Genomic DNA, 24,981 nt, shown 5'->3' on the forward strand with positions numbered 1-24,981 from the left:
CATCGAAATATGCTGAGGTGGCATCCCACATAGCAGAACTAGCAGGACCTACAACTAGAATATACAACTATGTACTGGGGGGCTTTAGGGAGAAGAAAAAAAAAAAGAAGGTTCGCAACAGACGTTAGCTCAGGGCCAATCTTTAAAAACAAATATGGCTAGACGAATTCTCTCATTACTTTTTTTTAATAGTATTTTGGGCTGTTTTCATTTAAAACTTTTTTCTTTTTTGAGGAAGATTAGCCCTGAGCTAACTGCTGCCAATCCTCCTCTTTTCACTGAGGAAGACTGGCCCTGAGTTAACATCCATGCCCATCTTCCTCTACTTTATATGTGGGATGCCTACCACAGCATGGTGTGGCAAGCAGTGCCATGTCTGCAACTGGGATCTCAACCGGTGAACCCCGGACCACTGAGAAGCAGAACGTGCACACTTAACCACTGCGCCACCGAGCTGACCCCTGAAATTTATTTTAGATAGAACACTGCTTTGAATCTTATCATAATGATTGGCTATCAGGGTTGAAACTGATATCCATTTTCACTCTTTCCGAATTATTAACTGTTTGGAGACACAAGCAATATTTTTGCTCAGAGGAATGCTTTAAGATTGTGATGTGTTGAGGTCACTTGAAAGGAGTTGCATGTAAAAGAGATAATAGTGAAAGATGTTCCTGGAAAAGTAATCAAGGATCAGACCATGTATGGCCTTATGAGCTGTGTTTTAAGGAGTTGGAGATTTGTTCCTAAATCTGAAGAGGCTCATTGAGGCTTCAAAGCAGGGGTTGTGACAAGATCCTATTGGTGTTTTAGAAGTCACTTTATCTACAGTGGAGGATGGATTGAAGAAGAGCAAGACTGGAGAAGAGTAGGGAGACTCTTTCAAGAATATAAGTGAGATAAGGCCATGGTCACAGAGAAAACTGGGTAGATTGGGGAAGCATTAACGACAGGATGTGGGGAAGATGACAAGGGAGATGGAGATGTCAAGGACAACAAAATGTTTCCAAGTGTACAGAATTGAGTCAGAATTTAATGCAGTTAACATTATGCATGATTAACATTTTTAACATTATTATTAACATTGCTCATTATTATTACTGCTGATTATTATTATACTCATAACTAACATTATTAAATTGAATAATTACATATTTACATATATTAATTAAATAATTACTCACCATTCTCTCTTTTCATTAAAGGAGTGTTTCTCAATCTTTCTGAGAGTCAGGACTCCATTTTAGTAAGAAAATATATTGTGGACTGCTCTCTCCGCACATATAGTTGTTATTTTTAGTAGCAATTGACTTCTGTAATGCTTTAAAGAAGTTTTAATTTAAATCCTCACAACATCATGAGCATATATTATTCATGCTGTGTATATATATATATATTTTTTTTTTTTTGAGGAAGATTAGCCCTGAGCTAACATCAGCCTCCAATCCTCCTCTTTTTGCTGAGGAAGATTGACCCTGAGCTAAGATCTGTGCCTATCTTCCTCTATTTTATATGTGGGGTGCCGCCACTTCATGGCTTGATGAGTGGTGCTAAGTCCACACCTGTGATCTGAGCCGGCAAACCCTGGGCCGCCGAAGCGGAGTGTGTGAACTTAACCACTACACCACCAGGCTGGCTGCATTCATGCTGTATATATTTTTAAGGCTAAATAAAGACCAAATGGCAATAATTACTTCAGTTAAAAATGGTGGAACTCTCATAATAACTTTTCAGCCTCCCCTCCCCGCTGCCCAAGATCTGTAGTCCACAGGTTTAGAACTAATGGTTGAAATAATTCTTTATGAATTTGTTTTTAAGATTTTAACCTTAGATGTGCAATATTGCCACTTCAATTGGAAAAAGTAATTGCAGAACATAGAGTCCTCTTCTTTCTTGAGACATGCTATTAAATAGGGGAAAAGTAATTAACAAATGTATTTAACATAAATAAGAATTTGTTAACTGTAGCAAGTCAAACATTTTAAATAGTCTAGACAAGTTTAGACGTGAGGAATTTTAGTGACCTTATTTTTTTCTCTTATTTCTGTATCATTATACAAATAATTCTACAACTGTGTCACTAAAGAATTTTTTTGTTTCTTCCTTTCCTGAATATTGAATTAATTGTACTCTATACTGTATAATGTGAAGTTGTCGTAAAAACACTTCTTACTCCTCAAAGCATAAATTATTTAGTGCTCTTTCTGTAATTCATGAAAGTAGTGATCAGGAACTTAGAGTGTGTACCTTTTTCCTACTTCTTAAAAATTCAGAAGAATGCCTTGTGGAATTGTATTGTCACTTAATTTCACCTTTCAGAGTGGTTAGTGTATACCCAACACATTTCTGTGATATTGTAAAAAAACCACTATTCATTAAAATTTAATTTTAGTTGACTTTTGCTTCTAAAGGCTCTTTGTGAAAATTTTATTACTTTTATATTCCTGAAAATTTCCTCAATGAGCTTTTATCAAATTTATTTAAAAAGAATAACTTTTGACATACATTAAAAGTTAATATTAATAATTTCTCTTTGTATTATTGAATGCACTCTTGTATTCAGCATTGTTGCAGCTGCTGTGGAAGTAAAAATAAATATAATTAATCCAACAAACATGTAAAAAATACTCATATATGCTAGGCTAGCACAATGAAGGTAAAAAGTTTACTAAGATGAAAAATGACACAGTTAAGGAGTTGCAAACTAGTTGGAGAAACAGGGAATACATATATTAGGTATTGGAATAATGTATTATATTGAATATTATATAGAAATAAGTAAATTTTCCTGTTTGTCATTTATTCAGCAGCGACCTATTAAATGCATACTGTAGTACAGTAATTGTTTAAACTCAGTGTTCTGCATTATATGTTGACTGTATATAATGCTAAATTCTTTTTCATTCATGATTTACTTTAAGAATATGATTGTTAACATAGGAACTGTGTATTTTAGTTATACTTCGTATACCTTCTGTGCATGGGATTCTCAGTATTTATGAGAGGCATACAGAATTAAACTTATATTACCTTATATTATATTCTTAGAAGTCAGTTCATCAATAACTGACAGAAATAAATCCAAATGGAGGATAGTATGCTTTTATCCAATTAACAATTTGTATTTTATGTATAACTTTTAAGCAATGTGGTTTTCAAATTCTGACTGCTGCATAAATTTAAAGATTTATTTTTCCTTTTATACATTGAAGAATAAAAGAAATAAAATAAGGCTCAAATTTTGAACACAGGGCCTCTGTGAGATGGTTCTTTATGACACAGAAAACCATTGATTGATCACCTTCTCAGTCAATGTTGCTCTTTAGTGTTGAAACATATGTATTCCTAGAATTATAAAACATTTTTCTATTTGATAAAACTGGCCAAATATGCTTTTTTGTGCTTATGATGTAAAGATAAGATTTAAATTAACTCCAGCATCAGAGGCTCTTGAAATGTAGAATGGTATACTACTGAATTTACATAATCTCTTCATGCTTGTCATTTTACATGGATAGTATCATAGACAAGTAATGACAGATTAAGACCTGCCTAGCAGAGGGAAAACTAAATTACACGACTTTTATTAAGGCATAAATAAACCTATTAACCGTTATCTGGAATACCAATTAGTAGAAAGAGCACTGACAATTTTATTTATCAACATTAAACACAATTATTAATTACAGACCTGATGAATCTAGCAGTAAGCATGCCATGTTGGATATGCTGGGACCTTAAGTCCATTATATGAGAGAGATGATTACCAGAATCCTGTGGGGAAATAAGTAATTGTAGCTGTAAAATTTTAATTGCCTTGGAATAAGGCAAATTATATTTTCTTGTCTGAGAATATAAATAGTATGACATTAAGGTAACAAGCTTTGGTAGTTGTAAATAGAAAATGAATTTATGTTGGTTTTAAAACAAAGAAAAGGGTGATGATAAATTTTTAGTGTCATGTTGTTCAGTGTGAAAGACATACCATATGTAAATTTTGTAGATTTCTTTAGATAAATGTATTGTTTAGTAAGTGAATTATGTTTTTCATAGTGAAAATTTATGTGGGAGGGGACTTTTTGAATGAATTCCCAGAGGTAAATGGGAATTATATAATTGAGAAAATATTTTCATTGTGTTGTGATTGGCAGTGTTGTGAAATGAACAAGAGACAATTCACATTTTTCTGTGTCTTTTTGTCTTTTTTTGAAGATCCAAATTCCAGAATTTGTGGACATTTACTTGTAGGTGCAGCCAAGAATTCTTTTGCAAAACTCATGGATAAAATTAGTCTGGCGATGGAGAGTATACCTTTGCATAGTAGCTGGAGTATTACATATGTAGAAAAAGACTCCTTGGTTCAGAGGCTGGCCCGAGGACTTCATAAAGTAAACACACTGGCCCTGAAATACGGTCTTCGTGGCTATGTGCCCATTTTGGTATGTATACAATTTCAGTAAATAGTGACTTTTGGATTTGAAAATTTAATTCTGAATCAGATGTTTATAGTTTAAATTAGTTGTACCTCAGTGTTTCTAGATTCCTTTAGATTTCATGTAATCTTTTCATATAAGCAATAAAAGCACTTCCAAATTTGCTGTTAGTGTCCTCCAGTTGATTCCAACTCCTAGCGACCCTGTGTACAGCAGAGTGAAACCCTGGTCTTTTTGCGCCATCCTCTCACCTTCCAGCGCTGTATCAGACAACGCTCCACTGGTATTCACAGGGTTTTTGTGGCTGATTTTTCCGGAAGTGGGTGGCCAGGTCCTTCTTCCTAGTCTGTCTTAGTCTGGAAGCTCCACTGAAAACTATCCACCATGGGTGACCCTGCTGGTTTGAAATACCCGTGGCAGAGCTTTTAGCATCACAGCAACACGCACCTGCTACAATATGACAACCGACAGATGGGTGGAGTGGTTCCCTGACGGGGAAACAAACCCAGGCGGTGGTGGTGAGAGCCCTGAATCTTAACTAGTAGACCGCGAGGGCTGGCTGCTTCCAAATAAGTGTCCAAAATATCAAAATACAGAAGTTCTGGCATGAGTTATGAATTTACTATTCTCTATAAGTATAGGGCAACAGAATTCTATGAGACATAAACAGTTGTCAATTACATTTTCTTGCCATCCAGATTATTTATTTTCTTTAGTTGTTCATTTCATATGAGCCAAATTATTGGTCACATAAAAAATACAGCTTTCACCTCTAAGTTTCAGTAGCAGATGGTATTGTTCTCTGTATAACGTAAGTTACATTTAATTTGGCAAAATGGTCATTGCTATTGACTTCTTAGTAAATCTGTAGTTACTGCTTGTAAAATTGCTTTTGTTTGACAACAGAAAAGCACGGCATCATTACAGAAGCAAATATTTGGATTTACACAAAGACTGCACGCAGCAGAAGTTGAGCGCCGCTCACTGCGCTTGGAGGTCACGGAATTCAAACGAAATGTGAATGAAATGAAAAAGGAGCTTGACAAAGCCCAGGGGCTCCAAATGCAATTAAATGAATTTAAACAGACTGTAAGTATGTATGATTTAAAAAACTGTGGCTTTGGTGAGCTCTGCTCTGACAGTATGTGTATATATGTATGTATATATACATGTACACATACACACCCTATCAGAGAACAAATGCGTATTTGTTTTCCTTAACTTTTTATGTTTGCTTTTTCAAATAATTCAAAATCCCCTTAATAGGATTTCTTTTTCTTTAGAAAACTTCTAAAATGCCCCAACAATGTTGTATTATATACTTCAAAATTGCTAAGAGACTAGATCTTTCTCACCACAAGAAAGAAATAATAATTATGTGATGTGATAGAAGTATTAGTCAATGCTGCAGTGGTAATTACTTTGCAATATATAAGTGCATCAAATCAACACATTGTACACTTTAAACTTAGTGTTATATGTCAATTTTTTCTCAATTGGAAAAAAAGAGTTATACCAGATGTTTAAAGAAGTGTAGCTTCTAATAAAGGTCATATATGACAAACCCACAGCTAATATCATTCTCAATGGAGAAAAACTGAAAGCTATCCCTCTAAGAACAGGAACCAGACAAGGATGCCCACTTTCACCACTCTTATTTAACATAGTATTGGAAGTCCTAGCCAGAGCAATCAGGCAAGAAAAAGAAATAAAAGAGATCCAAACTGGAAAAGAAGAAGTGAAACTGTCACTATTTGCAGATGATGTGATTTTATATACAGAAAACCCTAAAGAATCCACTAAAAAACTTTTAGAATTAATAAATGAATACAGTCAAGTCACAGGATACAAAATCAATGTACGAAAATCAGTTGCGTTTCTATACACTAACAATGAAGTAGCAGAAAGAAATTAAGAATACAATCCCATTTACAATTGCGACCAAGAGAATAAAATACCTAGGAATAAATTTAACCAAAGAGATGAAAGATCTGTACACTGAAAACTATAAAACATTGTTGAAAGAAATTGAAGAAGACACAAAGAAATGGAAAGATATTCTGTGCTCTTGGATTGGAAGAATTAACATAGTTAAAATGTCCATACTTCCTAAAGCAATCTATAGATTCAGTGCATTCCCTCTCAAAGTTCCAACAACATTTTTCACAGAAATAGAGCAAAGAATCCTAAAATTTATATGGAACAACAAAAGACCCCGAATAGCCAAAGGAATCCTGAGGAAAAAGAACAAAGCTGGAGGTATCATACTCCCTGTAGTATATTCAAAATATACTACAAAGCTATAGTAACCAAAACAGCATGGTACTGGCACAAAAATAGACACACAGATCAGTGGAACAGAGCTGAGAACCCAGAAATAAACCCACACATATATGGACAGCTAATTTTCGACAAGGGAGCCAAGAGCATACAATGGAGAAAGGAGAGTCTCTTCAATAAATGGTGTTGGGAAAACTGGACAGCCACGTGCAAAAGATGAAAGTAGACCATTATCTTACACCATGCACAAAAATCAACTCAAAGTGGATTGAAGACTTGAATGTTAGACCTGAAACCATGAAACTTCTAGAAGAAAACATAGGCAGCACGCTCTTTGACATAGGTCTTAGCAGCATATTTTCAAGTACCATGTCTGACCAGGTGAGGGAAACAAAAGAAAAAATAAACAAATGGGACTACGTCAAACTAAAAAGCTTTTGGTCAGCAAAGGAAACCATCAACAAATTGAAAAGACAACCTAACAATGGGGAGAAGATATTTGCAAACCATGTATCAGATAAGGGGTTAATATCCAAAATGTACAAAGAACTCACACGTCTCAACAACAAAGAAACCAACAACCCAGTTAAAAAATGAGCAAAAGATCTGAACAGAGATTTCTCCAAAGAAGATATACAGATGGCCAATAGGTACATGAAAACATGTTTAACATCATTAACTATTAAGGAAATGCAAATCAAAACTACAATGAGATGTCACTTCACTTCAGTCTTGTTATAAATTAACAAGACAGGAAACAACAAGTGTTGGAGAGGATGTGGGGAGAAGGGAACCCTTGTACACTGCTGCTGGGAGTGTAAACTGGTGCAGCTACTATGGAAAACCGTATGGAGTATCCTCAGAAAATTAAGAATAGATCTACCATATGATCCAGCTATCCCACTGCTGGGTATTTATCCAAAGAACCTGAAAACACTAATGCATAAAGATACATGCACCCCTATTATGTTCATCGCAGCATTATTCACAATAACTAAGGCTTGGAGGCAACCTAGGTGCCTAAGAAGGGATGAATGGATAAAGAAGATGTGGTATTTATACACCATGGAATACTACTCAGCCATAAGAAATGATGAAATCCGGCCATTTGTGACAACATGGATGGACTTTGAGGGTATTATGCTGAGTGAAATAAGTCAGAGGGAGAAAGTAAAATACCGTATGGTCTCACTCATAAGTAGAAGATAAAAACAATGACAAACACATAGCAGCAGAGATTGGAGTGATGGTTACCAGGGGGGGTAGGGGGAAAGGAGGAGGATAAAGGGATGATTAGGTGCATGTGTGTGGTGATGGATTATAATTGGTCTTTGGGTGGTGAACATGATGTAATCTGCACAGGATTTGAAATATATTATGATGTTCACCTGAAGGTTATATAATATTATAATCCAATGTTACTGCTATAAAAATAAAAATTAAAAAAAAAAAGTGCAGCTTCTGTGCCAGCAGAACTTGTGGCCCTGTTAAAATGTGTACTGTGACTGAAAGTGTAGAAAAAGTGTAAGTTTTAGTTAGGATAGCTTAACTGCTATAGCACATAAACCTCCAAATGTATAGTAAATATTAATAAATAAGTAAAATGCCCCCAATTGAGGAGCCTGCTGTTTGGAGTCGGGGGTGGAATTTCCCCTCTTCTCTTTTTATATTGAATATTTTGAGTAAGTTGGATTATTTAGTGTGAAATGAAATTGTTTTTCCTAAGAAGTGTTCAATTTGTCTAACTTCCATCAAGGATTTATATATATTATTTAAAAAAGCAGAAGATAGCTGAGAAAAGAAAGTCTATATGCCAAATAACATTAGATCAAGATCAAAATTGTAAATATATGAAGCACAATAAAATGGAGATACCCACATATTTTATTTGCACCCAGGTTAGTTATTAACATTGCTGTTCTTAATGTGGATGTAATAATATAGAGTTAAAAGATTACCCTGAAACTTCAAAGCTGCATAAAACTGATGACAGCTAATATAAATATGAGTACTTATATTCATAAGTTGCTCACATCTAGCAACAAGCTCCTTTTAGTGCTCCTTTCTTTAGGAAACCTAAGTTTTGCAGGTTTAACTTCAGTTTAAATGTACTTTTAAATGGTTAATTTGGAATTTGTAGTTTTAACATTTGTGGAACCAGAGGCAGCAGCAGATAGCAGTTATTAATCCTGTATCATATAAATTGCTAATGTTAGTTATTATTTGAAATAGCTGTACCTTCGAAGGGCAAAAAGTTCCTATAAATTTCACAAGTCAGATAATTGTGAATTACCCTTCTCATTGAAGATAGTAAGAGCTTTCTTGTCAGTGAATGTCTAAAGACACCACAGTTTTTTCCTCACTTTCTTAGTTTTTTTGTTCAGAGAAGGTAAAATTTAGGAGTTGCTTCAGCATTTTTTTTATGATTATGAAAGTAATATGTGATAGCCATAAATAAAAACATAAGAAAGCATTTAGAAGAAAGCTCAGATCACTCTAATCTTACCACCAGAACCAATAGCTGTTTAAGTGTGGATGAATTTTGTCCCCACATTTTTCTTTGTGTGTATGTGCATGTGCATGACCTTATGCATGCATATTTGGAATGATTTTGCAGGTACAATTTGCAAAAATATATGTATAAATATATATATTTACTTAAAATACTGTATTTTCCTGTGTCATTTATTATTAATTTCGTTATAGACTATTGAATACTATTCTATCATATGAATGTATCAAAATTCATTTGACTTTTCCACTATTCATAGGTATTAATTTTTTTCCTTTTTTTTGCCATTGTACTTAAATCGTATAGAGCTGATTATACTTTTATTTATTTATTTAGTTTTTGGTGTGGAAGATTGGCCCTGAGCTAACATCTGTACCAGTCTTCCTCTATATTGTATGTGGGATGCTGCCACAGCATGGCTTCATGAGCACCATTTGGGTCTGCGTCCAGGATCTGAACCTGCTAACCCTGGGCCGCCAAAATGGAGTGTGTGAACTTAACTACTGTGCCACTGGGCCAGCTCCTCAATTGTATATACTAATTAAATTTGGGATCTTGAGGTGGTCTGCCAAAATGGAAAGAGACAGCCATTGATGCAATTTGAGGTTTAGAATATAGTCAACTATATTTAGGTTTGTATAGTAGTGACTCTCCTGAAAATTGGAAGATTATGTATGTTGTTCCCTGGAATATGTATGAAGAATTCTAGGTATTCTACACAATGTGAATTCCTAGTTCATAGTTAATTATTAGGAAAACAGGCTAACGTCTTTGATTAGTTTGGAAGCAGTCAGGACTCGGTTTCTATAATCTAGAGAGAAGATTGGCATTTGAAGAAAAGTTCCTGGAAGGTGACAGAATCTTCTGGTAAGGACTTTGGTTGAATAACCGGCTTACAGCAAAAGCTGAGAGTATGTTCCAGGAAATTTTTAGTGTGAATTACTTCCACTAAAGTTTAGAAATAAAAATAAGATTAATTTAGGTAATAATTGAGAAAATGAGATATGTCATTTTTTGTATTTTGACTTAAAATTGTAAGGTATACAATTATAAAGTGATGATTTCTAACATTTAATGACTGTATTGACCATGTGTTAGGCATTGACCCTAAGCAGTTTAGGATGTTGATTCATTTAGTCCTCTCATATTAATAATGGGTTGATACTATGATTATCCTTATTTTATAGATGAGGAATATGGAACACAGAGCAGCTAAGTAACTTGTTCAAAGTCACACATTTAGTAAATGGTAATGACAGGATTTGAACCTGGGTAGTTGGTCTCCAAAACTCATACTTTTAGCCACTTCACTGTAGTGATTAATGTTCATATCTAGCTGTGTTAATAAACGATTGTTTTATTAAAAACAAAATAGATGGAAAATGATGCTATTTTCTTCTAAAAAAATTGGGGAATGTCCCTGCAACCGTCATCTGTCACTGATTTCAGGCTAAGTATGTAGGAGGGAAATAAAGTAGCTTTTTTATAATTGGTCTAAAATTGTAACATAAAGGGAACACCCTGCCTGCCAAAAGCTATTCAGTACTTTCATTGTTCTGCAATACCATGTTCATCTACTGACAGTTGTTCTTTACCAGCTAATTCCCATGACCTTTTGTTGGTTTATTAGCTCCTTACAACTGCTTTCACATACCACTTCTTTATTAATTTCCATTGTTACACTTGTTTGATCCGATTTACTTGTAGAAGAGTGAACAGAATTGTGCCAGTCTCTGGGAGGGATAAATGGACAAAAGAGAGGCTAAAATCAACTAAGTTTTTAGGTAAAGGAGAAATTTTGTAGGAGTGGGAAAGTCTTGCAAAATGATGAGGATCATGATTTATAGAGGTCAAGTGGATTGCAAAGGACAGAATGGTCTGATGGCAAGCAGTGGAAGTTTAAAAAACATAACAAATAAAAGGTAGAAGAAGTACAAAAATATCTGTTTACCAGAGCCGGATGAGTGCTATTGTGTCAGGGAATAGAAGGATGTTAAGACTTGAGATGGAGCTGGAGTGCTGAGAGGAGGCTGTCAGAGTTGATGGTTAGAAAGTGGAGTGTTTAGTTGTAATAGGACAATATGGAGAGTGAGGCAACTGTTAAGAGGAGTAAAAAGATATGTTTCCTAAAATCAAACACTGTCCAAGTATCAGTCATGTATTAGACACACCTTTACTAGATGACTCTCAGGAAATGAGACAACTTTCCCCGTGTGACTTGTGATCATTTTTATTACTTTGTATTAACCTAGGTAAATCCTTAGGCATCTATTTTTATGCTGCACCGTCGCTGTTGTTCATTCATTACTTTTAAAATTTAATCAGTGTTGAGGAATGCATTATATACACCTTCAAAAAGGCAAATAATAGTAAAATATAGTTGCTTTTAGGAGGTAGCAGGCAAGGTAGCTGGTGCCAAAGTAAAACTCAGTGCTAATATATTGTGATATAGAAAGACCCATGTAATAAACTTATCCTCAAACTTAGTTCCAGCAACAGTTTTTCTCTCTACATGAACTGCATGCTTGCTGTTGTTGGCCCGTGAGGAAACTATAACTAAACACATTTGTCTCATTTGTCAGAAAGTTCAGAGAGAAAGTCCACATTCAACTGCAGTAATTTACATATTCCAGATGTCTAGAATCAATAGGATGTTTATTCAGCTCTTCCCTCCTCCTAGATTTTTAAAAATTTTAAATCAGTTTGCTTTATATTTATGGTTAATTATATTGATCCACCTCAAATTCTTTTCAACAATGGGAAATTTATCAGCCTTAAATAGATACATGCACACTTAGCGTGATGAAGTGACCTGCATGGTTCCTGGTGGTTTTCCATATATATTTCTCAGATTACCTACCTTTTGTCAAACTTTCCTGTTCTTTGTACTTCAAGATCAAGATGTCTCTTGTTTGTTGTAATTAATTTTCATTTGCTTAAATGTTTTGAACAGGAGCTAATACAAGTGTATCCTGCCCTGGATTCTATACCCCTTAAGCGATGGCCAGTCTAGAACTATCCTTAGTTATTCCAGAGTGGAGTGCTCGGCTCTCCAAAGCAGTCAGGATATTGTAGAAACTGTGTTGTATATTATAGTGCACAATTTTATTGGTATGTTTATAGATGAATATTCTTTCATTCAACAACTGTCTACTGAACACCTACTGAGAGCCAGGTGCTCTTCTGTGTGTTGGGTGAGCAAGCTGAACGAGGTCCCTACCCAGTGGAGCTCACATCCTTAAATATTTGGTTGGTAGCAGGGAGTGGACAGGAAATAAAAAAAGTGAACAGCTATATGAGATGAATTTAGATGGTGACAACGGCTGTGAAGAAAATAAAAGCAGGAGGTATGATAATGTGAGAGGTGGTGGAGCCAGGGAAGTATGGTTTGGTAAGGCCTCTCCAAGGAGGGGATGTTGGACCTGGGAGACCCAGAGTGGTAATGTACACAGACTTTCAGGTGATCATTTAAAAGCTAGGGACTTGTTGAAGGCTTTAATTCCCACAATCCTAATCTTTATAAAAAGTGCTCACGTACCAACATTTAAACTGAACGTTATGGAATTATTTAGAACTTGAAGTAAGTTTCCTAAGATTTTATTTGATTAAAAATGATAACTTTTGGAGTATGGCTGTTGTGCTTTTAAAAACCAGAGTGATGTTTTTTATCTTGACTTATGAAATTAGAAAAAAACCAAATTGTATTTTTTGTCATGTATCAGACATTAAGAAATGTTTGTATTACACTCCTTATGTTAGCAAATATAGTTCTGAATATTAAATGGTACAACAATGCAGCCAGCTTGTAATTAAATTTTTTTTCCTTTTTTCAGAAATTGATCACCCATGAGAAGTTTGAAAGTGCATGTGAAGAGCTGAATAATGCGTTACTTCGGGAGCAGCAGGCACAAATGCTATTGAATGAACAGGCACAACAGCTACAGGAGTTGAATTATAGACTTGAATTGCATTCCAGTGAGGAAGCTGACAAAAACCAAACTCTTGGAGAAGCTGTTAAGGTCGGAAAACATCCTTCACGTAATGGTTCATGTCCTCGAGGTGTGGGTCTTTGGAGGGAATTGTGTATGTCTGCTGAATAGGGAATAGATCCCAAGATATGAAATTTTATTCTATAAGAGCTTATAAAGGATGGAATGAAACATGATTCTGGGACCTCGGTTCCAAGCATGCGTTCACATGTATTGAAAATGTAAAAGTAGACTTTACATGCTAATTGAAAGCAAAGTGGAAATTTTTCCAATAATAATTTTCTTCTTTGTTTCATTTATCTTCCTTGTTTCTTCCTCTCTTGGTTCTTTTCTTTTTCTTGTTTGATGCCCTCTGGACATTGAAACTCCACGAATCTTTTGGATTTTGAAAGATTTTGAGTGTTAGTCTCTCTGATTCTTATATAAGCGCATGTTTGTGGAGGAGGCAAGTTTGGTCAGGAAGAATTGTTCTCCCTGTTATATATTTGTGGGAAAGGTATTTAGAAGGGAAAGGAGAAATTACAATAAAATAGTTGTCATTTAGAAAATTTCGTTCATGGATTTAGCACTATGGTATCTTTTGGAAATGTTGACTATAAAATATAATAGAATTCTAGTTTATGATTATAATACTTGTGGAGTTTTCACTAGTGGGGTGGTACACACTAGAATGGAACAGCTTATTCCAGGATAACCAAAATGATAAAACAAAGCCTCTATATTCGTTGTCATACCTGATACTGTAAGCAACTCAGAGCTATATAATTTATTATACAAATATTATATATTTATTCTAATAGCTAAGTACTGATACTAATACTACTAATAAAATAGTCAAAATTTATTGAGAGCTTCCTGTTTGTCAGGCACCATGCTAAATACTCTATAAACAATTATTTCATATAATCCTCACACAAACTCTATGGGGTTATTCCCATTTTGTAGAGGAAAAAACTGAGCTACACAAAGGTTACAGAAGTTACACAACCATTAATAAGTGGTAGACCTAAGGAGTCAGATTTCATATCTGCCTTCCCAACTTCCACATTCTATGGGCCATTGATTGACAGCATACGCATGCCAGGCTCCATGCTGCAGTCTCTACGTGAAATACCTTACTTCACTCTTAAACTACCTACTACTATTATTCCCATTGGTTTTTAATAAACTTGAGAGAGTTCAGTTGATTTGCTCAGGGTCTCCTGGCCTGTAAATATTGAAAATGGGATTTAGTTTTTCGGAAAAATTAGAATATATTGAAAACTAAAAGAAGAAAATACAGATGAATTTAAAGAAGGAAATATATATGAAGAAGAAAAAACTCGCAGGATACTATTAACATTTTAAAGTATATTTTTCCTAATATATGTTTTAAGTTGAACCATTTGAAATTGCTGTTTTTATAAGTAAAAAAACAGACAAATGCAAGCTGTTTCATATGGCTCAACCTAACATATATCATTTTTCTTACATAAGTGAGAGCATACTAATATACTGTTTTGTGACTTATTTGTATTGATCCTAGTTGTAAACATTTTTACTTACCAACTGATATGATTCTATGATATCAGTGTTTTTTCTTTTCTCCTTGTTTCTTTTACACAAGTAGTAAATATTCATTGTGGAAAAATAAGGAAATATTGATGAATAAAAGTTAAAATTTAAATAATCCCAAATCATATCATCGGTTATATCTACTGTCAAAATTTTGATATATATTATTTCAGACTTTACATTTTGCAAATACAGAAATATAACCTAATATAGGTTAATAAGAATACAACCATACTATTATATGTTAGTTTCTAATTTCCTTTTTTAAAACATCATGTGAAGAATTTCTTTCCATGCTAATAAATATAGCAGTGTCATCATCTTTAATGGCTGATGGAATTCTTTGAATATAGATAATTTATTAACCTAATTTCTTATTATTGTTGATTTAGATTCATTTCAGTTTCTTTTTCTTTCTTTCTTTTTCTTTTTTGCTATTGTAAGTAATTCTAAGACGAGCAACCCTGTAGCTTAATCTTTATGCACATATCTGTGATTATTTCCTCAGGATAAATTCCTAGATGAGGAATTACGACATTAAAAGCCATGTAAGTTTTAAAGTGTGAATATTATCAAGTGGGCTACAGCAAATTTTTACCACTTATGTTCTCTCCTAAAATGTACAAGAGTTTCATTTTTTACCCAAACTGGCTATTACTATTTAAAAAGTTTTTGCCAGTTTGATCAATATGTTGTTATTATCCTAATTTGTATTTCTTGTGATTACTAGTCAAGGTGAACATTCTTATAAATACGTTGGTCCTTGAACAACATTTTTGTGCTTCCCGTTCCATTAATAGATGAAGTATACTTTGGAAAAGCCCATAACTGTGTCATATTGGAGTCTTTTCTTTTCGTAATAGCTTGTAGTTTGTGTTTAGGTGTAGTGTCTTCCAGCAGATAAAAAACTGCTCATATTAATTTCTTTAAAATGCCAGTAGCTTAAATATTGTTGTCAGGAGTGGAGAACTGTTTAATTACCGTCTCTTAATTAGAACTAGCAGGTGGTAATGTGAAAATGCTCTCTTGTGGGAGGCAGCATGGTTCAGTGTAGAAAGCACTGGCCTTGGAACACGTGATTCCAAATTCAAATCCCAGTTCTGCCACTTGGGCAAATAACTTAACCTTTCTGAGCCTCAGTTTCCTCTTCTGCAAAATTAAGGATGATGATACTTAAGTTGCAGAACTTTTGTGAGAATTAATTGAGAGTGTTTGAAAAGCAAGTATATGCTTGATAAATATTCTTGTGTGTTTTTCAATAATACTTAAGCAAATAGTTTTTTTAATGTGTCCTGTGTGTAACTTCTTTTAAAAAACTGTATTGCTGCTACTTCTTTATAAAAACAAAATAAGATCATGAGTAGAAGATATGGAAAATACAGAAGAGAAAACAAGTTACTGATATCTTATCATCTGAAAATAATCGCTCTTAACATTTTGAGATTTGGTTTTTAATCGTTCTTCTATAGGTAATACTTTTAATAAATCATGCTTTTGACTTGATGATAGGAATGGTCTTCTCATTATGATGCAGCTAGATTTTGGATAAGACACTTCCTGTATTACAGCAGTGCATTAAAGAGTAAAGGAAATCTCTAAGGACAAAAATGTAGCAAACAACACCAACAAACCCAAGTGAGCAAAAATCGCATTTAGCACTGTGAACAGAAGCTGGGCTTACCATGCAGGCAAATAGCAAAACCAGTGCTGGAAGTAGGAGACTAAAGTTTGGGCTCTACCAGCAGATCGGGCCTCGTACCTGAGATTCGCGCTTTAAGGAATTGCCTAGTAACTTGAATGGCATAATCTCGTGTCAGTAGTGGCTAGAAGCTAATGTAAAATTTTCTCTGGAAGAAAGCCTGCCTAATTTAGTTCCTTCAGGAGCCCCTACAGACTAAGATCAACCAAGAAACTGACACATGAATAAACAGAGAGATACGTTAATCTTATATTCAACCACATTGCTAAACTCTCTTGTCAATTCGAATAGTACTTTATCTGTACTTTCTAGGGTTTTCTGCACAGACCATCATATTACTTGCTCTGTAGCGACAGTTTTGTTTTTCCTTTCCAAAGCTTAATCCTTCAATTTTTTTTCCTACCTTATTGCACTGGCTAGGATACAGTGAGTAGAAGTAGAGACAGGAGGCATCCTCATCTTGTTCTCAGTCTTAAAGAGAATCTTTCTAACATTTCTCCATTAAGAACCAACTTTCCTACAGGTTTTTTTTTTCTTAAGATTTTATTTTTTTCCTTTTTTTCCCCAAAGGCCCCCAGTACATAGTTGTATATTCTTCGTTGTGGGTCCTTCTAGTTGTGGCATGTGGGACGCTGCCTCAGCGTGGTTTGATGAGCAGTGTCATGTCTGCACCCAGGATTCAAACCAACAAAACACTGGGCCTCCTGCAGCGGAGCACGCGAACTTAACCACTCAACCACGGGGCCAGCCCCCTCCTACAGGTTTTAAGTTGATAATCCTTACTGGCTTAAGGGAGTTATCTTCCTAGATTATGCATAATTTCAAAAATCATGAATGGATGTTGGATGTTATCAAATACATTTTTATGCATCTGTTGAGGTAATCCTATGATTTTTCTCTCTTATTCTGTTAGCAAGTTGAAATCTATCAGGGATTTGCAAACTATGGCTGACAGCCTGTGTTGGTATGGCATGTGAGCTAAGAATGTTTTTTACATGTTTAAAGGATCGTAGAAACAAAACAAACAAAACCAAGGAAGAATACATGACACACTGTATGTGGCACACAAAGCCAAAGTATTTCCTATCTAAAGTTTGCTGACCCCTGAATTATATTATTCAGTATTCTAATGTTAAGCCAGGCTTGCATTTCTGAAATAAACCCAATTTGGTTGTGATGATTTTTCTTTTTGAATGCATTGCTTCACTCAGTTTGTTAATTTTTCACTTAGGACTTTTAAATCTATGTTCCTAATTGTGATTGTTTTGTAATTTATCTCTCTCATACTGTCCTTGTCATTTTTTGGTGTCAAGGTTTTGCTTAATGTGGAAAGGCTTCCCTTCTCATTTCAAAAACAGGAAGTGGAAACTAGATAGAATATAACAAATGAATTGTGGGGTATATAGCCAAGCTTGAAAGAAAGCAAGCAAAATGCTTGGATACTAGAAATAGATACTAGATACTAGAAATAAAGACGATATCCAAAACCAAATGGTGAGAGGAGCTCAAGTCTAAATAGCTCCTTGGAGTGTATAAACCTAGCTGGAGGCTAGAGTTGATAATCATAATATTAGGGAAATCTAGGCTTCAAGCCCTCTGGATTAGAAAAGAGCTACCTGTGTGAAGGTAGTCTGGAAGGGTTGTCCTACTGTGAAATGGGGCCTAGAAAGCCCCTGCTTACTAGCTACAGGGTAATTTGATATTTACTCTGGACTTTGAGTAGGAAAAAATTCACAAAGAAATTGGAACCCCAAGCCTGTGCCACAAATGAATGTAAGGTCTTAGTTTACCTGTATGTCCAAGGACTGTTCAGCTAAGAAATTGTCTTCAGAATGGACCAACCCTTGTAGAACCAGTGTGACCTTGTAGAAGGAAACTTGGAATATAGCTTCTATAGTTCAGAGAACACTCAAAAGAATTTTATTGAAAATTCCAGATTACAAACTATGTAAAGAAATGAATTGCATATCAAATGAGAAAATGTACACTTTTGAGGGTAGGAATATTCAAAGTGTTGAAACATACTTTAAAAGATAATTTAAGTGTTTTTAAATATTCTAAGAGATAAGATTTGAATAGAAATGATAAGACAAGAAATGAAAATATAAATGAAAGACAAGAAATTGAAATTAAAAACTCAACGAATGGTTTGAACGTTGGATAGACTGGTGAAAACTTATTGGTGAATTGGAAGTCAGCTGAAGATATCACCCAGAATGCTCTGCAGAGGGACCAAGTGATGGATGACAGGAAGTTAATAGAGAAGAAAAAGAGAATGAGATAGATTTAATAAAAGAATGAAAGTAGGATAAGATAGAATGAAATAGGTTTAATAAATTTTCAAAAACAGAAAATTAGGGCAAGTCAAGATTTTGAGCAAGAATGACTGAGAATTTTATAGATTTTAAGAAAGAGTAACTTCTCAGATTAAAGGAACCCACTGTGAGCGGGATAAATAAAAATGAATAAGTACCGAGAAACATAATAATGAAGCTGTAGAATAACAAAGGCAAAGAGAAAATCTTAAAAGCTGTGGAAGAAAAGGATTACTTAGAAAAGAATGACAATTAGATCCTAAGAGTAATGACTTAATTTTTAAAATGACTTTATTGAGATATCATTATAACAATGTAATGTATACTTTAAATATGTATGGCTCAGTGCATTTTGACACATGTATGCATACGTGTAACCACTACCACAGTCAAGATTTAGGATATTTCCTTTATCCCCTAAATTTCCCTTGTACTCTTTTCCATTCAGTTCCCTTTTCTACCCTCACCCTGCTCTAGCCTGGCAATCACTCTAGATGAGATTTGCTTTTCCTAGAGTTACACATAAATGGAATCATACAAGATGTATTCTTTGTGAGTGACTTCTTTCTTTTGGTGTAACGTTTTTGAGATTCATCTATGTTGTTTCCTTATATTGTTGAGGAGTTTTCCATTATATGGATATGCAGCAATTTGTTTATCCAGTCATCTGTCGATGGACGTTTGGGTTGTTTCCATTTAGGTCTAGTATGAATAAAGGTGCTAAGAGCATTCTTGTACAAGTCCTTATGCAGATACATGTTTTGATTACTCGTGGGTAAGATCTAGGAGTAAAATTGTTGGGTACCATGGTAAGAGTAAATCAATTTTTAAGAAACTGCCAAAGTCTTTTTCCAAAGGGGCTGCACGAGTTTACGTTTCCACCAGCGCTGGAGTGTGAGTTCCGTTTACGTCATATCCTGGCAAATACCGGGCACTGTCAGTCTTTTTAGTTTTATCTGTTCTAGTGGTTATGTGGTGGTATCTTTTTTGATTTTAATTTGCATTTCACTGATAACTAATGATGTTACGCATTTATTAGTGTACTTATTATTAGTCATTCGTATGTATTCTTTGTGAAATATCTGCTGAAATAATTTGGCATTTTAAACTTTGGGTTGTTGGGTTTTTAATTCAGTTGTAAGAATTCTATCTTCTCTGTAAAAGTCCTTTTCAGAATAATATTGAGAATGTTATCTTCCAGTCTGTGATTTACCTTTTCGTTTTCTTAACAGTATCTTTCAAGTGGAAGTTTTAAATTTTGAACAGTTCACATTACAACTTTTAAATGTTGTGTGCATTTTTGTATTTTATCTAAGAAATGTTTGCATACTCTGATGTCAAAAAGATTTTCCCTATGGTTTCTTTTAGAAAATTTATTACTTAGCTTTTACCTTTAGGTCTGTCATTCATTTTGAGTTAATTTTTATATATGGTTTGATGTAAGTGTTGAGGTTTTTTTTCCATATAGATATTTAGTTGTTCCAGTGCCATTTGTTGAAAAGATCGTTTCTCTCTTCAGTTACCTTGGCCTCTATATTGGCCCCTGTGTTGCGTGTGTATGTGTGTATTTACTTATTTACTTCTGGACTTTATTTCTGTTTCAGTCATCTATATGTCCTCCTTTATGCTAATTATACATTGTTTTAATGACTGTGCCTTTATAGGAAGTCTTATAATTCCTATTTTTGAGGTAATTTAAGTCTTCTACTTTGTTTTTTTTTTTAAATTGTTTTGGCTATTTTAGTTTCATTGCATTTTCATACAAATTTTAGAATCAGCTTGTCAATTTCATGTAAGACATTAAATTTATTGGTATAAAGTTGCTTATAATATTTCATTATTATTTTTTAAATGTTTGTAGGATCTGTTGTGATAATTAATCCCTCTTTCATTCCTGATACTGGTAATTTGTGTTCTCTCTCTCTTTTTGTTTTCCTCTAGTTAGGAGTTTATTAATTTTGTTGTTCATTTCAAAGAACAACTTTTGGCTTTAACTTACACTATTGTTTGTTTTCTATGATATTTATTTCTGTTCTTATATTTATTATTTCCATTCTTCTATATGCTTTGGATTAGATTTTCTTTTCTTTTTCTGTCTATTAAGGGATAAGCTTATTAGATCAGAGATCAGCAAAGTATCACCCACAGGTCAAGTTGAGCCCACCATCAGTATATAAAGTTTGACTGGACAACTGCCATGCCCATTTATTTACATATTTACTAGGGCTGCTTTCATACTACAATGGCAGAGTTTAGCAGTTGCAACAGAGAGCATATGGCCCGCAATGCCTAAAATATTTACTATCCAGCCCTTTAGAGGTATTCAGTACTTTTTAAAACTTTTTAAAATCCCTACTGTTGGCTAATTAGGTATTCATCTTTGTTTTATTTTTTAGGGGTTGTTCTATTGTTTGCAATATGCTCCTTCTACTTGTCACAGCCTATCTTCAAGTAGTGTTATATCACTGTATGTATAATGTAAGAATCTTTCAGCAATATACTTTGATTTCTTCTCTCTCATTCTCTTTACTGCCATTGTCATAGATTTTTACTTTTACACATGTTATAAACCCCACAATATGTTGTTAGTATTTTTGCTTTAAACAGTAAATAAGACTTTTAGAGAAATGGAAAAAAATAAGGAAACATTTGTCTTTTATCGTTGCCCACATATTTACCATATTTAGCCATATTTCCTTTATATAAGACTTATGTTTCCATCTAGTATCATTTTTCTTCTTCTTGAAGAACTTCCTTTAGCATTTCTTATAGTGCATGTCTTTATTTTTGAAAAGTATTCAGTACTTAGCCATGTGGGTAACTATACTTTGAGAACCACTGGTGTAAGATTCTTGAGAAGCCTGGAAAATGTAAGAGCCAAGGTACAAGTGGAGGAATTGGTTTTAGATAGGAGGGATGCCTCCCTTATTGTATATGTAGAAAAAGAGCGGGTTCGATGAGGGGAGATACTGGTAAATGTTCTCAATGATGCTTCTTTTTTTGTGAAGCAGGCAAACATATGCCTTGAATGAGGAGGGTATTTAGAGGAGGAAGGCAGTTGGAGAGTAGAGAAGATTTGAAATAGTCAAATAGTCATTGTAGAGGGTAGGGAGACCTATTCAGCAGTAGAAATATAGCCAGAGTGCTAGGCAGAAATATAATTGGAGTGCTCTTTTGAGAATGATCATTAATTGGTGGTAATAATAGTTGGCTTTAAGGCATTTGGCTGCTTAGATGTATGCAGTGAAAAATGGGTTCATGTAGTTATTGAAGAGTTGGAGTTTTGGTGGATGTATTAGTCAGGAAGGCAGAAGGGTAAGGGATGATAGAGTGCAAACAAGAGTATTATTAAATTAATTGGCCATTGGGTCTAACCTAGATTAAAAGGGAAATGAAGAAGGGAGACGGCTAATGGACTGGGAGATCAATGAATGGTCATAGAATTTATAGTTAAACAATAAACCTGAAAGAATATTTGTTTGTTATCAGACAGCAGGGTGGCTCAATTAGTGGTTTTGGATGCAGAACAAGTTCATGGGGTAACAGGGTGCAGAGTTGGAGTATGGAGTAGAGGCGATGAAGAGGTCAGGGAAATGGACAGGTCAGATTTTTAAATGGGTTACCCATAGCATGGTGGAGTGGATATCGGAGTGAGAATTAGTGGTTTTGGACGCAGAACAAGTTCATGGGGTAACAGGGTGCAGAGTTGGAGTATGAAGTAGGGGCGATGAAGAGGTAAGGAAAATGGAGAGGTCAGATTTTTAAATGGGTTACCCATAGCATGGTGGAGTGGATATTGGAGTGAGACAAAAACTGTGAATCAGAGGGACCAGCCCAGTGGCATAGTGGCTAAGTTCATGTGCTCCACTTCGGCAGCCTGGGCTTCACTGGTTTGAATCCTGGGTGTGGACCTGTGGACCTATGCACCGCTCATCAACCCATGCTGTGACAGCTGTCCCACATATAAAATGGAGGAAGATGGGCACAGATGTTAGCTCAGGGCCAGTCTTCCTCAGCAAAAAGAGGAGGATTGGTGGCAGATATTAGCTCAGGGCTAATTTTCCTCAAAAAACAAAACAAAACTGTGAACCAGATACATGTGTCTGAGAATCAGCATAGATATATTTGTCATGAGCAATATTTCCAATGTATATAATGGAGTCCAGTGCCTAGATATTATCTGCACTATCCAGTGTGGTAGTCACATGTGGCTATTTAAATTTAAATTAATTAAAAATTCAGTTTCTCAGTCACACTGTCTATATTTCGAGTGCTCAGTAGCCTTGTAGCTAGTGACTGCCGTGTTGGCAGCACAGGTACGGAAAATGTCTGTCATCCCAGAAAGTTCTACTGGACAGTGCTGGTGTAAAGGACAGGTATCATGTGAAGCAGCTAGGCCTGTAGTAGACCCATTAGTCATGGAATCTGAAACTTAGCTGCAGTATTCTTTTAGTCAGGCAGAAACCTTTCAGAGCCAAAGGGCTTAGGAAAGAGAGGCTCTTTCTGATGCTGCTCTTGAGTGAATGGAACTGCTAGTTTAATAGTTACAAAGTTCTCTAAGAACTCTTAAGTTAGTGAAGGGAACATACTTTGAAGGCAGGAACTATAATTAGTTAGACAGTACACCTCTTTGTTATTGGGAAGTATAGACAAATGAGTATAGAAAATATTGTATGAAAAAAAGTAGAATTAGTCAAGGATTTGTTTGTTTTTCATTTTTTTCCACACCCCCTAGTCCATTCTTGAGATATTCTATATTGTTGACCTGGTCTATAGTATCTTTAGTGCTGCTGAACCTCTGAAGCACTTCTTTTAGGCAACATTTCTTTATTTAATATGGCGTAGTTCATAAGACAATGAAAGCTAAATATCCAATGTATTTTATTTTTTCCTTGACTTTAAGTAAGCTTGGATTTAAATTTAGTAACAATTTATACTAACCATTTTGTCTTGGATCCTGCCTTACATATTTTGATGTTTAGGAGATCTCAGGTTCTGTTGAGTGGTAGACACTCCATGTTAACAGAGTAGGTGAAAGAATGATCGAAATAAACAGAGTTACTTTAGTGAAGGAGTGAACCTGTGGGTAAAATGCTTATGGGAGCTAATACAGAATTTGTACCTTAAATTGGGTTGCTGCTATAACCAATACCTAAAGTATGAGGCACTGGCGTAGAGATCAGGCAGTTTGTGGTGAGAAAACTGATATCAGAGGTGGAAAGATGGAAATTCATTTTAAGCCATGGCATAACATTTAATAAAATATACTCATGATGATTTAGGAGGCAACCTTCCCCTTTAGTTCTAGGGGAAGTGGTTGGAAAGAATTGATGATAATGTGTGTTGGCTTTGACATTCTGCTTTGAACAAGGTACTGCATGTCAGAGATGAATCCAGGAAAGAATGTTAGCTCATGAGAATAAATAAAAGGGAAGAGAGAGAGTCTAGAAATCTGGGGTCTAGAAGGAGCCCAGTATGATTCAGTCCCATGGCAAAGAACAAATTAGAGGTATGGCTTTCTTATTCTCACCCGTTATCTTGTATGGCCTCAGGGTAACCACCATTAACTTCGAGTACCCACGCTATCCCTGCGCACATGGGTGTATGGAGACAAGGAAACCAGTAGTGGGGGTAACCTCCAAGAAAGAATCTTGGTGTACTTATTGGCACACGGCACTGACTGGAAGCAAACAGATTAAAAGCCTACCAACTTTTTGAGGCAATTGTGTTGCCAAGAAACCACACGTTTGCACTCAAGTAGCCTTATACTCTTTAAGTCTTAAACAACAAGTCCTAAATGACCTATCCATTTATCATTTTAATTGATGCACAGAATTCCATACATCAATAAGTTATTGTTTATTTAGTTATTCATCTGCTGATGAGCAGTAGGTTTGTGTCAACTTTTAAATTATTGTAGATTGGAGTAAGGAGGCTGAATTCTTGACAGGGTAGAGCTAATTTTGGTGTCTACCTGAAACTTAATAATTTTTCGTTGAATTTAGTCGAACCATAGAGTTACTGTTTGCATTTACATAAACAGTGAAATAACAAGTGGTCAAGATAATTAAATTTTAGAGTAGGGACCTGTGGTTTGCATTTTCAATAACTGGAAGCCTTTGGGAATGCCATGGTATTGGCATTTGTGGTATTCCTCTTGGCACTTGTGGTATTCCTTTGGAAAGGGATAATTTTCCTA

The 24,981-nt window shown here is 34.9% G+C and overlaps 1 protein-coding gene across 13 annotated transcripts in view; it reads left to right on the plus strand.

Moving 5' to 3' along the window:
• Window positions 1-24,981, plus strand: part of CCDC171 (coiled-coil domain containing 171) — a 293,940-nt gene that overhangs the window by 155,631 nt on the left and 113,328 nt on the right. For all 13 annotated transcript variants that reach the window (XM_070248923.1, XM_070248931.1, XM_023627387.2 and 10 more), the window contains 3 exons: window positions 4,213-4,439; window positions 5,340-5,522; window positions 13,059-13,244. In XM_070248923.1, coding sequence (XP_070105024.1) covers window positions 4,213-4,439; window positions 5,340-5,522; window positions 13,059-13,244 — 596 coding nt within the window. The remainder of the gene's footprint in view (window positions 1-4,212; window positions 4,440-5,339; window positions 5,523-13,058; window positions 13,245-24,981) is intronic.

The sequence above is a fragment of the Equus caballus genome, chromosome 23 (genome assembly GCF_041296265.1).
Source record: "Equus caballus isolate H_3958 breed thoroughbred chromosome 23, TB-T2T, whole genome shotgun sequence".
Classification (NCBI taxonomy): domain Eukaryota; kingdom Metazoa; phylum Chordata; class Mammalia; order Perissodactyla; family Equidae; genus Equus; species Equus caballus.